Source organism: Grus americana, chromosome 5 (genome assembly GCF_028858705.1).
Source record: "Grus americana isolate bGruAme1 chromosome 5, bGruAme1.mat, whole genome shotgun sequence".
Lineage (NCBI taxonomy): Eukaryota > Metazoa > Chordata > Aves > Gruiformes > Gruidae > Grus > Grus americana.
In genome coordinates, this window is record NC_072856.1 from 51,257,776 (window position 1) to 51,272,001 (window position 14,226).

A 14,226-nucleotide genomic window follows, 5' to 3' on the forward strand; every position below is an offset into this window, starting at 1 on the left:
AAAAAAGTAGAAAACCAAGAACAGTTTTGACATTTCACATGAACAGGCAATTTTTAAATCAGACGTATCAGAGTGAGAGACACCACTCTGGAAAAGAGATAGTCTCATGAAAAATGAAACTACAGGCCAGTTATAGTTTCAAAAATCAAAATCAATAGTATAAATTCAGTCTGGACTCAACAGGCAGATCAGCAAGCAGGACAGTAACACATGCCATAAAAGAGAAGCACCACTTCACAAAAAAAAATATCTATGGCTATCTGCCCAGCTGAAGAGATGAGTGCTGTTCACACAGAGCAACTCCTGAAATGGCAAAGCCATGGAACTTAGCAACAAGGCCTACATCTGTCAAAAATAACCCCAAAGCAAAACAAAACCCTACTGCGGTTATCTAACAGTCATAGATGTTAATGAATGCCCCAGGACAAGGCTGCTCTTAGATCACCCATGGGTAGTAACGCATACAGATTATAACTCAGTCACCCCCAGGTGGGCATAAAATTAGCCTCATTTCTACTGTTTGATTCCTGCAGTCCAGAGTCAGCTTTGCTTTACCTGGATTAAACACCAAGCAGCATATTATCAGTCCAAAGCACCTATGTTTGTTTCTTTTGAAACCATACAAATCCATAATCTTTTTTCTTCTTTGTTCTAAAGAAAGCCGGCATTAGTTCTAACTAGAAGGCAAGTATTAGAAACGCTCAATGGAGTTTAATAAAACAACTGACATACTCATTAGCAGGTTAGAGAAGTCTCATTGAACTGAATAAAGGCAGAAGAGTTAAAAAAAATGTTTGTATGCATTTTAGAAGAGTTTGTTAAGGTACATACCGCTCCAAAAGCTACAGATAGCATCGTTTGCATTCGGGCATCTTCTATAGAGCTCAGCAGCCCTTTTTTACTGAGAAGAGCTCTTCCAGCCAGTGTCCAGAACCTCACGTGTTTTACTCCAACAGAAACAAACTGAGTATCCGAATCTGGTCTGAATTCTGCTACAAATATACGCTGGTTATGGCCAGCTCGGCTGGCAATTTTGGCACCTGGCAGAAGGAGAATGGACATTTTGAATTCTCTAAGAAAAATATGCATTTATGGTTAAAAAAATATAAAACGTGTGGAGAATGATGAGTCATCCAAGACCACAGAGGTCATGAAGAAAAGCACAAACTGCTCTTAAATTAAAACTAAATTAAGATGCAAATAAAAATAAAATAATTTCGTAAGACCCAGTAGCAAAGTGTAGCACCTAATGAAGGTGTCATCTACTCATAATTTTCCATTTCCTCAGGAGTACAAAAAAGAGGTCAGATCCAAGTAAGTTTCCATCTCCTCTTAAATTCCTATGACTCCTCCGAAAATCCCAAACTCTGGACAAATTACAAAAAACTAATGAATGACCTCTCTACAAATTTTGTCCAAACTTTCTTCTTGCTGCAGAAAATGCAGAAATTGACTTTGTTACATATGGTCTTAGATTCAAAGATAATGCTTTTCCAGTCTCTTCAGAGGTGTTAAAATCAGACATTTTGACCCACATGAAGATTACTCCATCCGGATCCTTGCTGCCATGTTGAATCTGTATCAACTCTTAAGAATGAGCACAGGCATGTTCTGACTGAAACGGCACTGAATTGCTGCGTGGGCTTTTACCACACATCCTTCAGACTACCTGAGATTGTATAAATACACGTTTGACATTGTGTCCAGCTCCACAGGATCTAGCAGACAAGCTATGAAGGATCACTCTTCATTAACTTGATAGCTGATCTTTAAATTTCCGAGAGATACTAGTTGATCAACAGAAATCTCCAAAGAGAGAGGAAATAAACCCCTAAGACTAGAGAATCAGTTTCATAATCTGGGCATGGCTTTGCCAGACAGAAAGGAGATGAGGAAAGGAGCTTTAGCCTAAATCCTGAACTCAGATCAAAGCCAATCTGAAGACACGTAGTACAGTTTAAGACACTAATTACATAGTTGCATACAGGAGCTGTACTGGCATCACATTTCTGCAATTTGCAATTTCGAGAGGATAATTTTAGTAGTACAACCACCTAGTCAGTAATCAGACTTTAGAGGAGAATAAGAACAGAGAAGAATAAAAAATTTGTTCTGGGAGCAAAAAAGATTTTATAACGAGTTTTTACTGAGCAGCAAAAAAATGACTGAAAAAAAAAAAAGAATGAAGACGACAATTTTCTTTAATTATTCTAACTGGAAATCAGTGAACTATCTTGATCTTTACACAAGAGTTCCAAAGGAGATATATTTAGCAGTTACTAAAAGGGGTAGTACATTTATTTTACCTCTTCTTGTACAGTCAATAGTGCACAGCATTTATTGTAATAATTTTTGATCTGCTGATAGTTTTATGCTCCAATTGCTCTTGTCTCAAGCCAATATACCTCTGCCAATATAAACACATTTTACAAAAGCAATCACTTTCCTACCTTCCTGCCACTTCCAAATGGTAATGGTATGTTCAGGATCCAGCCCTACAGAGAGCAGCAGTTTGCCAGTGGCACTGAAACTGACTGAGCAAACGCCCTTTGAATGGTAGCACCGCAGTACCGACAGCGTCTGTTTGTTCATTGCATCCCACACATGAATAGAAGGAGCTGTAGCTACACAAATATAAAAAGAGGTAATTAGTATACATTTTGAAAATGTCTAATGATTTGCTTATTGAAGCAGTTAATATTTTTTAATAAGACATGGTCAGACAGGGGGAAAAAAAAAAGAAAGAAGAGAAAGGAGATTTTGGCCTCCCTTTGGAAACCAATTTACGGCAAATAGGATCATTAAGTAGGACTAAGAAGATGGCCTCATTACACTACTGGAGATGAAAACTTTGCTTAACCTGTTACTAGACTTCTGAAGCACAGCAGAAGCTCTGAAAGCAAGCTGTCTTCTACTTTTTTTTTTTCCTAGTAAAACTTAGCTCAGCACACTAACTCAAAAACCTTCATAAATATTGAGTAGATCATCAAGAATGCAATTTCTACATGGGGCGTTTGGACAACTGATAGCTACAGAGAAATTAGTTTACAGTGCAAGGCCAAAATCTCCTTTTCTACAAAATGGCCATCTGTCTGAAATGCATGCTCTCTTAGGAGAACGTCGGCTGAATAATCAGCTTGCTTACTGATGCAGAAGAACTAGGGTATTTAATTTAGTTTGCATTGTTTAGACTGCAAGCTCTTTGCAGTAAGAACCGTCTTTCCATGCTACTAATGTATGTGATTATTTCTATTATGATAACTAGGTTTTTTTCCAAATGCAATGCCTTCTCCAAAGATCGTGCAATCCATCTGTAGTTTGCAATCTCCAAATAGCATCTAGGACATTTCCAGGTCAGTAAGATTCTCTCTTAAACTTCTTTACTTCTGATCTCTAGTAAATCTGACTGCAGAGTCTGGAGGTCACTGAGTATTGTTGTAGACCCAGATTCACATAAACTAAATTCTATTTCAGCTCCATGCTTTGTGTTTCTAATCAGCTAGTCCCTCAAAGGCACGCATATGATGGGCAACAGTGGGCACAGGGACCTAGGTAAAATTTTAGCCACATGAAACCAAGTTTTTGAGCACAATTCCACAGCTGTTCCAAAACAGTCTTTAGACCAATCTTTCTAATTTCTTCTGTTTTCCATTGGAATTTCCTCTCACGGCACCAACATGCTGTTATCATCACATTTTGAGAGGTACTAAAGCATAATGCTATTAAAACAGAAAGGGCAAGGGTTGGCAACAACTGGTTCAGCCCAACATTTTCATCAAACTCTTTGCTGTCCTCAAGGGAAGTTGAGGGAAGGGAAAGCTTTTTTATGGCTCTGAACTGTTTTTCCCTCTTCAGCACTCCCCTTGGTAAACTCTGTATTGCCCTTGACCTGTGCACCTCTTCTAGAATCTTGGCCAGAATTTTTTTTTAGGTGGCAGACAGAAAATTTCACTTTAATTTCATGAATAAGAACTGACAAAATCTTTGAGAGTGAGATTTGCAGGGCAGAGAACATGGACTCTTGAGTCCTCCTACTTGATGGTGTTCTGAATGTCTCTGTCCTGATACTGTATCCTGCTTGTGGAGTACTCCACCTGCTCTGCTCTCACAAGAGAGATTTTTCTAAGGTGTCAGCTCCTTCTGAGAGAAGTTAGATAAAGCTACCATGGGCTGGTAGGACAAAAAATATCTTCAGTAAGATGAAACAAGTCTATACCAAGTCATTATGAAACTTAATTTGCCATTCCAGCCTACTACAAACATTAGTGCTTCAAGAACCCCTTCATCACTGTAGACAAGAGAAAATTGGAACTAGAAAAGCAAAAGTTGCTGGTAAGAAAGTTGCCAAATAGCCATCAATAAATTTTAAGTGAAACTATGCAACTTTCTAATGAAGGCAGGCAGCAGCTTGGATTCCAGACTAATGGTTCCACAAAGAAGAAAAAAAAGTAAGAGTGCTGGTTTCAGGCAGTGACAACAGAATTTAGTAATATACACAAGCTCAAACTAAAGTTGCAGTAGGAAGAAGGCAAGTGAGAGAGGGAAAGTCTCCAGGCATTATACGCAGGACTAGAGATGTTCTTTCATATAAACAACCATATCATCACTGCTTCTTTAAATAGTTTAAAAGTGTGGGAAAAGGTACCTATATTCTTCCTCCCATCCTTAGAGCAAGCACAATTTGGCATATTTAAAAGAAGTCAACACACATTAAAAATGCCATTGTATATTTGTTCTTCACAGAACAAGCTTTAGATCCACACGAGGACTATTACACTTTCTAGGTACACATGAACACACATTTATGCATCTCTGAAGATGTGTCACAAGACAATTATGGCTGCTTAACAATGAACTCACTCACACATGATGGTGATGATTATTTTTTAAGATTACAATTGAAAAAACAACTTATTAATAAAAAATAGCTCAGTCAAGACTGTCAAACTGTCAAAGACCCAAAATGATAAAGAAAAAAATAAACTGACATCAGAACAAGCATTTTGGATCAGTGGTAATAACTGCATGACAATCATACATCAATGTGAAAAGTGATTTGTTTTTTCACTCAGTCACCTAGGCCTCCTCAATGGAATTTACTTTAGAAATGCATATTTAAAATTATACTCAAGTGTCTAAAACAAACATTAATTGTCAGCCCCAACACGTCCATAAAACCTGGAAGCATACATAGGAATGCTACAGTAGCACTATGTATTAGAACTCACTAATCACTGGGCAGCAAGAAGGGAATATGTTACAACAAAAGTAGTTTTTAAGTATGTTCTAACATTTTAATTGTTTCTATATTTACAATTTGCTGAGCTGTTGTGGTTTATATTCAGTGCTGACAGTAATATGACTGATACAGGGTTTTAATAAACTAAAAATGAATTCACGTCACTTATTGCTCTATAAAGCTGTAGACTGCTACTAGATAGGCTAACTACACCTGAAGATGTTAAAATTTTATTTCCCTTACCTGACATATCTGCTGAGTCTCCTGTAATGGAAAAGCAGCAGAAAAATAATTAGACCAGAAATAAGATAAGTGCTAAAGAAAATATATGCCACATTTAGTGTAATTTCTTAACACACACCTTGATGTCATCTCTTTGCATTGCAGCAGCACCAATACTGCTTTCAGTGTTAAAGATGAACAATTACTGATAAAAGGCGGTCACATCAGAAATAAAAATTCGTAAAATTAATATATTTTGATTTCCATTTTGAGTTACAACACAAAAATCTAGTTTTGGTGTATGTTAGGTTTCTCTCTGCCAAACTAAATGAAAAACATATTTTACATATTACTGATATTTTAACAAATTAAGTGGGGGGAAAATGCTGATTGCTATTCTGCTAAGAAATAATGTTTGAGTCTAATCTTGACAGGTGGCAAATACATCCAAATGTCTTCTATAGGAGCATTAGGAAATCAGGATTATAAAGGTTCAGGTACTGGGAAGTATCACCACGAGTCTGCATGACAGCATTGCAGTTTAAAAATACTTGAAATAATGTTTCTGTAAATCTTTTGAAGATTTAAATCATGATGGTGAAGCTATGGTTGTGCCAGTCGCATCAGCAGGAAAAGTAGCAGTTAAGTATGTTCTTTATGGAGTATGTAGTCCTTAACATCTGTTCAGAGTCTAAAAATAAGTGTTGTTTGAAGATATTTTGCTTCCAGCTCATTTTTCAGATTTAATTCTCTCCTTAAAAATGTGGTTTGTAGTTTAATTTTTAAGTGTCATCTGCTCCCGATTTGTATGCCTTAATCCACATTACAAAATGGTTGAAGTTGTTCTACTGCTAGTTGATGTAGAAATGATTATGAAGTAAAAAAAAGCATTAAGGGTCCTGTGTTTCTTCTCGGGTACGACGAACACTGAAGCAAATCCATGCAAAGAACAGATTTTCCATTATGCCCACATTCTTCCCATATATTCTATCATATGGAAACGCAAACAGGGCTAGATTAAGAAATATGCTCAAAATGCAAACTCCTAAAGACAATAAAAGGTCTGTAATTCCTGTAAATGTTCTTTGCAATCAAACCATAGGCAAAAGTCTGCTGATAATTTTTTTAATTTAAATAATTTTCATTAATGATTTCTTTAAATTTATGTGAGGCAATAAAGTCACCACGAAATGAAGCTATTTTAGCTAAGCAGTCACTAGTATAAATGAGTCAATTTTAATGCGACATGCTCCTAAAAATCCAAAAGACAGAGGGAAGCAGGTAATAAACTCTGATAAACCGGCCATATTTAGATGAAACATCTAAATAAAACCTATGGGGGAGGATGGGGGTAGGGAGTCTATTCTGGCTAAAATAACGTTTGTTTTGTTTTGTTTTGTTTTTTTTTTATTCTATGCACTAAGGAAAACAATGTGGTTTTGAATCTGCTGGGAAATGACTGAAAGTATGAAAACTGCAGTTGGGTTGTAGAACTAAAAAATTACAGTATTTGCAAAATTTAGAAACAGCAGTATTAGTTCAGCTATGCAGATGAACAGTGGTTTGGGTTTTCTTTTTTTTTATTATTTTAAATCTGGTTAGTACATAGATCACTTTTAATGTTACTATGAAACATATATATTTTCCCTCTAAATCTAAATTTATCTGTAGGGAAACACCACTAGGGTTTTGGTTCTGCCTAGAATATTACAGCTCTGTATTATCAAAACACCAAGTGGATATTATTAATCTGCCTGATGAGATAAAACCTACATAAAGCGACATCTATTTTAAGAATTCTGGGTGTAGTCCATATAGAAATGAAGGACAGTTTAATTAAGCTTCTTTGGAAGGGCTATAACTCTTTGGAAGGCCTAACAGAAGCTGATAGTTAAATAAAACCAGACTAATTTCATGGGGCTTAAGATTTCTAAAAAAATATTTTTGATAACACTCCAAAGATAAGATAAACTTAATCTTCTTTCATGCCTCAAGTGGTTTTTTGTTCAATTTTATTCAATTACACTCAAAGGAACATATAAAGAGGACAGGTAACTGAGTAACACTCATACAAACGGAGATAGCATAATCAACCATTTTTGTGATTTATCGTGAACTCACAAGGCCCTAATTGCATGCTCTTATGTTAATTTCTTTTTACAAAAATAGAAACATACCTACTTGGCCAGTTGCCACTATGTTGGTAAACTTGGGGTGCTGATTTACAGTGAGGCACAAAATATCATCGTTGTGTTCCTGGTAAAAAGACTGAGAGCCTAAAAAAATAATAATTAAGCCTAAGTTTAATTAAAACATTTATACACACATAGACATTGTTAATGTTTGAAAATTTTATACTGTTTGTTACAAAATAGCATTATGATGATGTTGCATTTTGGTGCTTAAAACCAGGAAGCAGAAACTCCTAATTTTTTTATCTCAATTTTAACACATAGCACTCAGTAATTCTGAATTGTTTCCTAAAGTTTTCTACATCAAGTTGCTTAAATATCACAGGAACAAATGGCATTGTGTTACTCTTTAAAAGGTGTAAATTATCTAAACTAAACTGGTTATTGGGAATGAACACACGTGATATGGAGGACTGAAAAGTAAAGTAAATAAAAATTTATTAACTTAGTCTTAGAAAAAACATTAAACAACTATGATGACCCCATTGTTCATCTGTTTTAGTTCCTGTGATCATTTTAACAAGCAAATTTCAGAAAGCTAATACCAAAATAATAAAATCTTTACGTCCTTCGAAATTCAGTCACCGGAAACATTTCAATATATTTAGTTTGCTTAGGCAGCTATTATGAATCATCTCTACAGACTGAATTTTCAACAACAAATAATGGATTTCCCACATATTTTTGTAAGATGTAAAGCATAGCAGTTACTTCATAAACTGTAACTCCATGTGTGTGAAGAAACATTTTTTTCCTCAAGTGGATTTTCTCCTACCTGTTGCCACGTTATACAAGATCCCAATAGATGCAGTATGATATATTACATCAGCACCATCATTCAAATAGTGCACATTGTTTCTGCAGTCCTTGCCTCGGTACCCAAATACCAGCTCCAAAATTAGGTCCTAAAAAAAAAATTTACATCTATTAGATACTCAAAACCTTAAAGCAATTATGAACTTTACAATCTTTTCCAGGATTTTATTTTTCAAGTATGTCCTTATGCAGTAAAGGAAACGAAGTTTAACAACGTCTCAAACCAACAGAAACTGAGATCCCATCTTCTCCGTCAGCTTACGTTGCTGCTCATTCTTGTCGTACACAGTCATGTCATCCTATCATCTCTGTTTGCTGCATGTTGTAGAATATTTATGTGTGTGTATACACAGACACACAGAAAGAGATACACATACATATAAATAAATTAGCCAAGAAGAACACAACTCTTTTGATGCAGAAGATACTAAGAAACAAAGAATGATAAACATTGGTCCACAATTTAATTCCAGATGGCAATTAAGAAAGTTGAATTACAGCCTAAAACTTTTAGAACACCGATGGCAAAAGGCTGTTTATTATGCTACACCAAACATTTTGTTTCAGATCATAGAAAATATTTCAGTTGATATGAAGAACTGCATTTTGCAAGGTTAGATGAAATTTCCACTTCAGATTAAATCAAGACTATATTTATTTGCATGGCCATGTAATGAAAAAAAAAAAAAAAAAGAAAAAAAAGAAAAAAAAAGGTGCCCAAGCTAAAGGCATCTTTAATAGATTTTTAAAAAATATTTTATTTTTAAAACTGTTAATGATGAATTTTGAACAGTTTTAAAATAAATTTTAAAAAATCTTGCAGTAAGAGATGCTTAGTTTTATTAGTGATAATACACCCATTAACAATCCAGTTATTGAAACGGGACATACTGCTTTCTACACAGTGCATTTAAAAGGTTTTATTGTTACTAAGAATTAACTTGTGTGCCATTTCATTTGCAAGAAAAAGTAATATCAGGCTTTTTTGGATTTACAAAAAAATTCTCTCCCACTTTTTCTGCTATTTACTCAGTATTCAATATTTCCATCTTTGATACATTTAAAATGAAGCAATCATTTAGTGTGTCCACAAATTTGTCAATTTCTAGGAAAAAAAAATTCCTAAAAGGAAAGGAAGAGGAGAACAATGTTTTTCTTACCTCTATAGGTCTCTTTTTTTTCCCAACATTATTTGTCTGAAGTTTCTCCGGCTGTGGCAATGCCCTACTAACTGGTGGTCTGAAATAAAGAACTGTGAATAAGAGAAGGCTGTCCGTCACCCATTCCATACTAACACAGTACCTTCCAACCTGCTACTGCATATGGAAAACTTAGAGCCCTATCCTGCTTAACTGATATTTGTATTCATCTTGAAAAGAAATAGCTCTGTCAAAGGGAAAAACCAACAAACCACCTTTGTTTAACATGCTAGGTTTTCCGACAATTCTTCAACAATCCCTGAGGTCAATGCAAAAGCTTGTTTTACAACGAACAATGAGTGATATAATATTCTTAGCTTTTTCATGCTATATTCTTAAGGTACTTCTGTCTTCTCTGCAACAATTTTTATTGGATAAACTTTAAAGGCTTACCTGATTAATCTAAATACTTGTGATAATCATTCCTGTTCCCACATGCCTTCAGCAGGCCCTAACTTTTACTATTCTTGTAATAGTTTGTAAAGAACTCCAGGTACACCTGCCCATTCGCTCTTACATCAACAGAAACAAGTTATTGAGCAATGCTTAGTTGGAAGTAAACCATCCTCATGCAAATGCATGAGTATCAGTCATAACTTATGTTCCACTGTTCTGAATAGCCCAGATTTAATTAAGAAATCTCAACTAGGTATGTTTGATAAATATCTGAAAGATATGTTACAGATTATATTCAACTGTTCATATACAAAGAAACTTACAAACAAGTTTTATTTATCAAAATTATGCAATTATTTCTAGTCATTTGCAGGAGCATTGGTTATTGATTCTACATATACAGCATATGTGGCCATGAAAAGAAACCTTGAAGTTTGACCCTTAAGAGGAACAAGGTCTCCTTGCTCAGAGACAAATATGAAAAGACAGTAGCATTTAAATACACTCTTTCAGTCCTGCTTGAAATATGTCTTGTAGGAATACACCACCAGACTTCATTCTCAAAGGTCCTCAGTTACAGATCTTTTTTTTTCCCCTCTGAGGTCTCCAGTTAGAAAGAATTCACATACACCTGCTAACTGATTTTTGTCCTACAATTTATTACTTTGAATTACAATAAAAATTCCTTAATTCCTTTGATACCTCTATAATTGCTGCTCATTTATTAGGTAACTAGGAACACACTTATAAATGCAAGAAGTTCCTTAAAAAACACTGTTATAAAAGTGGTTCCTTAAAAACCGCTTACATAATGTTGACTTCAAATACTTTTCTAATTAAACAAACAACATGTACCTTTCTCTTTTTAAACAGGGAAATCAGGAACAACACTGAAGTCCTGAAAATTGGAAGATTGTATACTGGTGATTCTGTTGGTGCTAACCAACAGAAGATTAGCACCTAGGGAGGAAGAAGAACCTATAATAAACAGTATCAATGTTCACTAGTTTTCCACTGCCATGTTACCTCTTCTCTCATCCCATGCAGCAGCTATAAAATCAAATAGCAATTACAGAAGGGAGTATTGCAGAAATGTAAGACTGGCATGCTGTTTGTTGTGCATGCTGCTTCTGCTGGCATGTTGTAGAACTCAAAAAGGCTTGTGGAGAAAAAGAAATCCAGTTGTCAATGACATATTTGGGACTCAAAAGAAAATCACTATGCCACCTTACTCAGCTGTGAAGCATCAACACCCAAGATATGACTGCCAGCCTACACATACACCAGCAGAAAAAAAATAATCCAAACCTTCTTGATGAAAGTAGAAAAAGATACTCTTACAGTTCCCGAGAGCCTTCCTAGCTGAGAGACAAGCATAATTTCTGAAGTTTTTCAGACAGCAAGGAAATCTTTAAATGTAGCTTCCCTCGGATTACATTGCAGCCAGCACATGGAACAGGAATGTCAGATTCTAGATCTATGAATCTTGCATAGATTTTTCTATTACTTTGAACAACAGACTAAAAAGTGTATGAGTAACTAATGCCACTTTTTAAAAAAATAAAATCTATGAAAAGTAGCACAAGAGCAAATGAAGATTAGAGATCAAAGACAGGAAACTACTATGCATTACCATCAAAAAACTCCACCTGATCTGAAACAAGAAGTCCCAACTGTAGGGAACAGAGTCCAATTCTCTTAGGACAATTCCTGTCAATCTATCCATAAAAACACTTTTATGCCCATGTCAATTTAGAAGAAAAAAAGGCATTCCTAGAAACGCTATTATTTAGGAGGAACAGTGTACATTTACCAGTTGTCAGAGACTAGTGCTGTTTGCTGTGGCAAAGAAAAATACAGAGACTGAGGGAGCACTGCATAGGTCAGGGGAGATTCAAGGAAATAAAAAGGATACATCTAAAACAGCAGAGAAAATCCCTGTAATTACATATTTGAGGTAAAGAAAATGAAAAGTAGGCTCAACAAGTTTTCCCCCTGAAAAAAAACACAAAACCTAAAACCAAGAAAAACCAAACAAAACCAAACCACCAAACCCAAGCTTAATAGCATTAGGAAACTTGATGACTACAGGTCATCCAGACAGCTCTGGAGTAGAAGTGTCAATGCCAGCTGAGCAGGCAGGCAGCATACAAGGACCATAGGGTCCATCACTGGAGGTCAGTCCTGCTTTACAGATGAGGGTAGGGGAAGATTGAGCAAAACTGCCCAGTCCACCTCCTGCTCACTCCAGAATGTTTCCAAATATTTTATATTTTTAATTTCTGATTTGTCATGGACAATCCAGCAACAGTCTTATTACTGTTGCTCTAGAAATTGATAAAACACAGCATAAGGAGCCCTTCTTCCACTTGTCACCCTCACATTTGACACAGAGCACTCAAGCTTTGTTTCTTTCCTTCCCCTCCTGCCTTTTTCTCATTTATGTCCCTGAAAGACAGAGGGAAAAAAAACCCAGAAAAACTAAACAGAGCAGGAAAGCATATCTGAAGTTTCATGAAAGCAGTAAAAACTGAAAGGACATGGTTTTGGCACAGGTTTGTGTTACTGGAATTTAACTGACTGGAACTGAAGATTTCCCTGCTGCTTGAGTCTAGAATGTGGCATTTTTATAACATCTGCTACCTGCTAATCCCTTGTGATAGAATGGGAGAAGAGGTAAAACAATCTCACATTATACAACTGCTTGAAAAGACCATCTACACTTAAAGATGTACAGATAAACAGATACAAATACAGGTTGATATCCATTCTTAGCCATTCATTAGAGTACATTTACATTTGTACATTATTTTACAAAAGAATAGTGAGTGGACATTGGTCAATAAAACTTGATTTGACAATTTATACTCAGCTATATTGTCTCACAGGTCACCTAAAGAATGTATAAAGTACTCATCTATGAAAAACTCTATACTGATTCAGAGCAGTGGAACTGGAATGCAAATTACAAGCACATAAGTATTATTTTTCTCCGTTAAGTTTCAAGATGACAACTTGTGCATTTAAAAGCACGAATGTTGAAGGACACGGGAATACGTTTTCCAAGTGCTTTTGTTAAAGGTGCAAAAGCTGCAGATATTTTTCATTTGCTATTTAATGTGCAGGGAAGTGACTAATGGCATATACAACACACAGTGGTCATACACCTGCACTTATAACTGGCTGCATGCTCAAAAACTGTGTATAAAAGATGGGAAGGAGAGCATGAATGACATTCTGGGGTGAATGCATATATGGATGGGGTCAGTTTGAACATGTGGAAGGAGAGTTCCAGCCATCTATCATAGGGGAAATAAATAGCTTAATATTGGCACTTTGTTTTCAACATGAAAATAGAATATATATTTTAATATTTCTTGTTATGAGACCATAAAATTGAATACAAGCATTTTGAAGTAGTTTGTGATACAAAGAAATCCCTTTTTCATGGTTTTAGACATAGTTTCAATATTAATGATACTGCTACCTATGTTGTCTTGTATGATGATGTTGTATTTCGCTATTTTTATTACTGACAGTGAGTTTCTAAAGTTATTCACAGAAGAAGGGGTGGTCTTCTGCAGTTAATATAAACTGCCATCAATTCTTTGAGTTCCACAGTAACTTACGACAATGCCAATTACAACATTTATTTCTGTTTTAAAACTCCAAGCATTACTTTGGGCATGATCTCATAAAGCAAATTACAGCTGTTGGTACAAAAGAAAATGTCCCTTCCTGTGAGGGTCACCATAGCTGCACCTCGTGCTTTGTGGGTCTTGCAGAGACCTTATCAGTTGATTTTGCACTAGCCTTCCGCATGCAGTGACTTTCATTGCCCTCCCCAAAAAGCGTTGGTAAGTATGAAGTAGAAAATTAATTTTAAAAGTAAGGAGTTCTTTCAATTTACTCTTGGTAAGGTTTTCAAAGTCACTTGTGAAACTTTAGAGGTTTGATTTCCACTAGAAGATAACGAAACCTGGTAGTTTTTAAATACTGCTTCTTGACCACAATTAGTCATAATTATTACTCACAGGACACATGAAAGTAAGTGCCATTTTGTATGCACTAATGCAGATATAGGTAATCGAATACTTAAAGAATTTAGCAACATATACACCTTGACATGTCAGGTGCAGCTGTCCCATTAAATGTAAAAGAA

General features: G+C 35.5%; 1 protein-coding gene across 3 annotated transcripts in view; it reads right to left on the minus strand.

Annotated features, from left to right (window-relative positions):
• The window catches only part of EML5 (EMAP like 5), a 110,267-nt gene that overhangs the window by 16,039 nt on the left and 80,002 nt on the right, over nt 1-14,226 (minus strand). For 2 of the 3 annotated variants that reach the window (XM_054828041.1, XM_054828040.1), the window contains 6 exons: nt 9,630-9,708; nt 8,429-8,558; nt 7,639-7,737; nt 5,483-5,503; nt 2,451-2,624; nt 832-1,040 (listed from right to left, as the gene is read on the minus strand). In XM_054828041.1, the coding sequence (XP_054684016.1) occupies nt 832-1,040; nt 2,451-2,624; nt 5,483-5,503; nt 7,639-7,737; nt 8,429-8,558; nt 9,630-9,708 (712 nt within the window). The remainder of the gene's footprint in view (nt 1-831; nt 1,041-2,450; nt 2,625-5,482; nt 5,504-7,638; nt 7,738-8,428; nt 8,559-9,629; nt 9,709-14,226) is intronic. The other variant, XM_054828042.1, reaches the window with a different exon arrangement.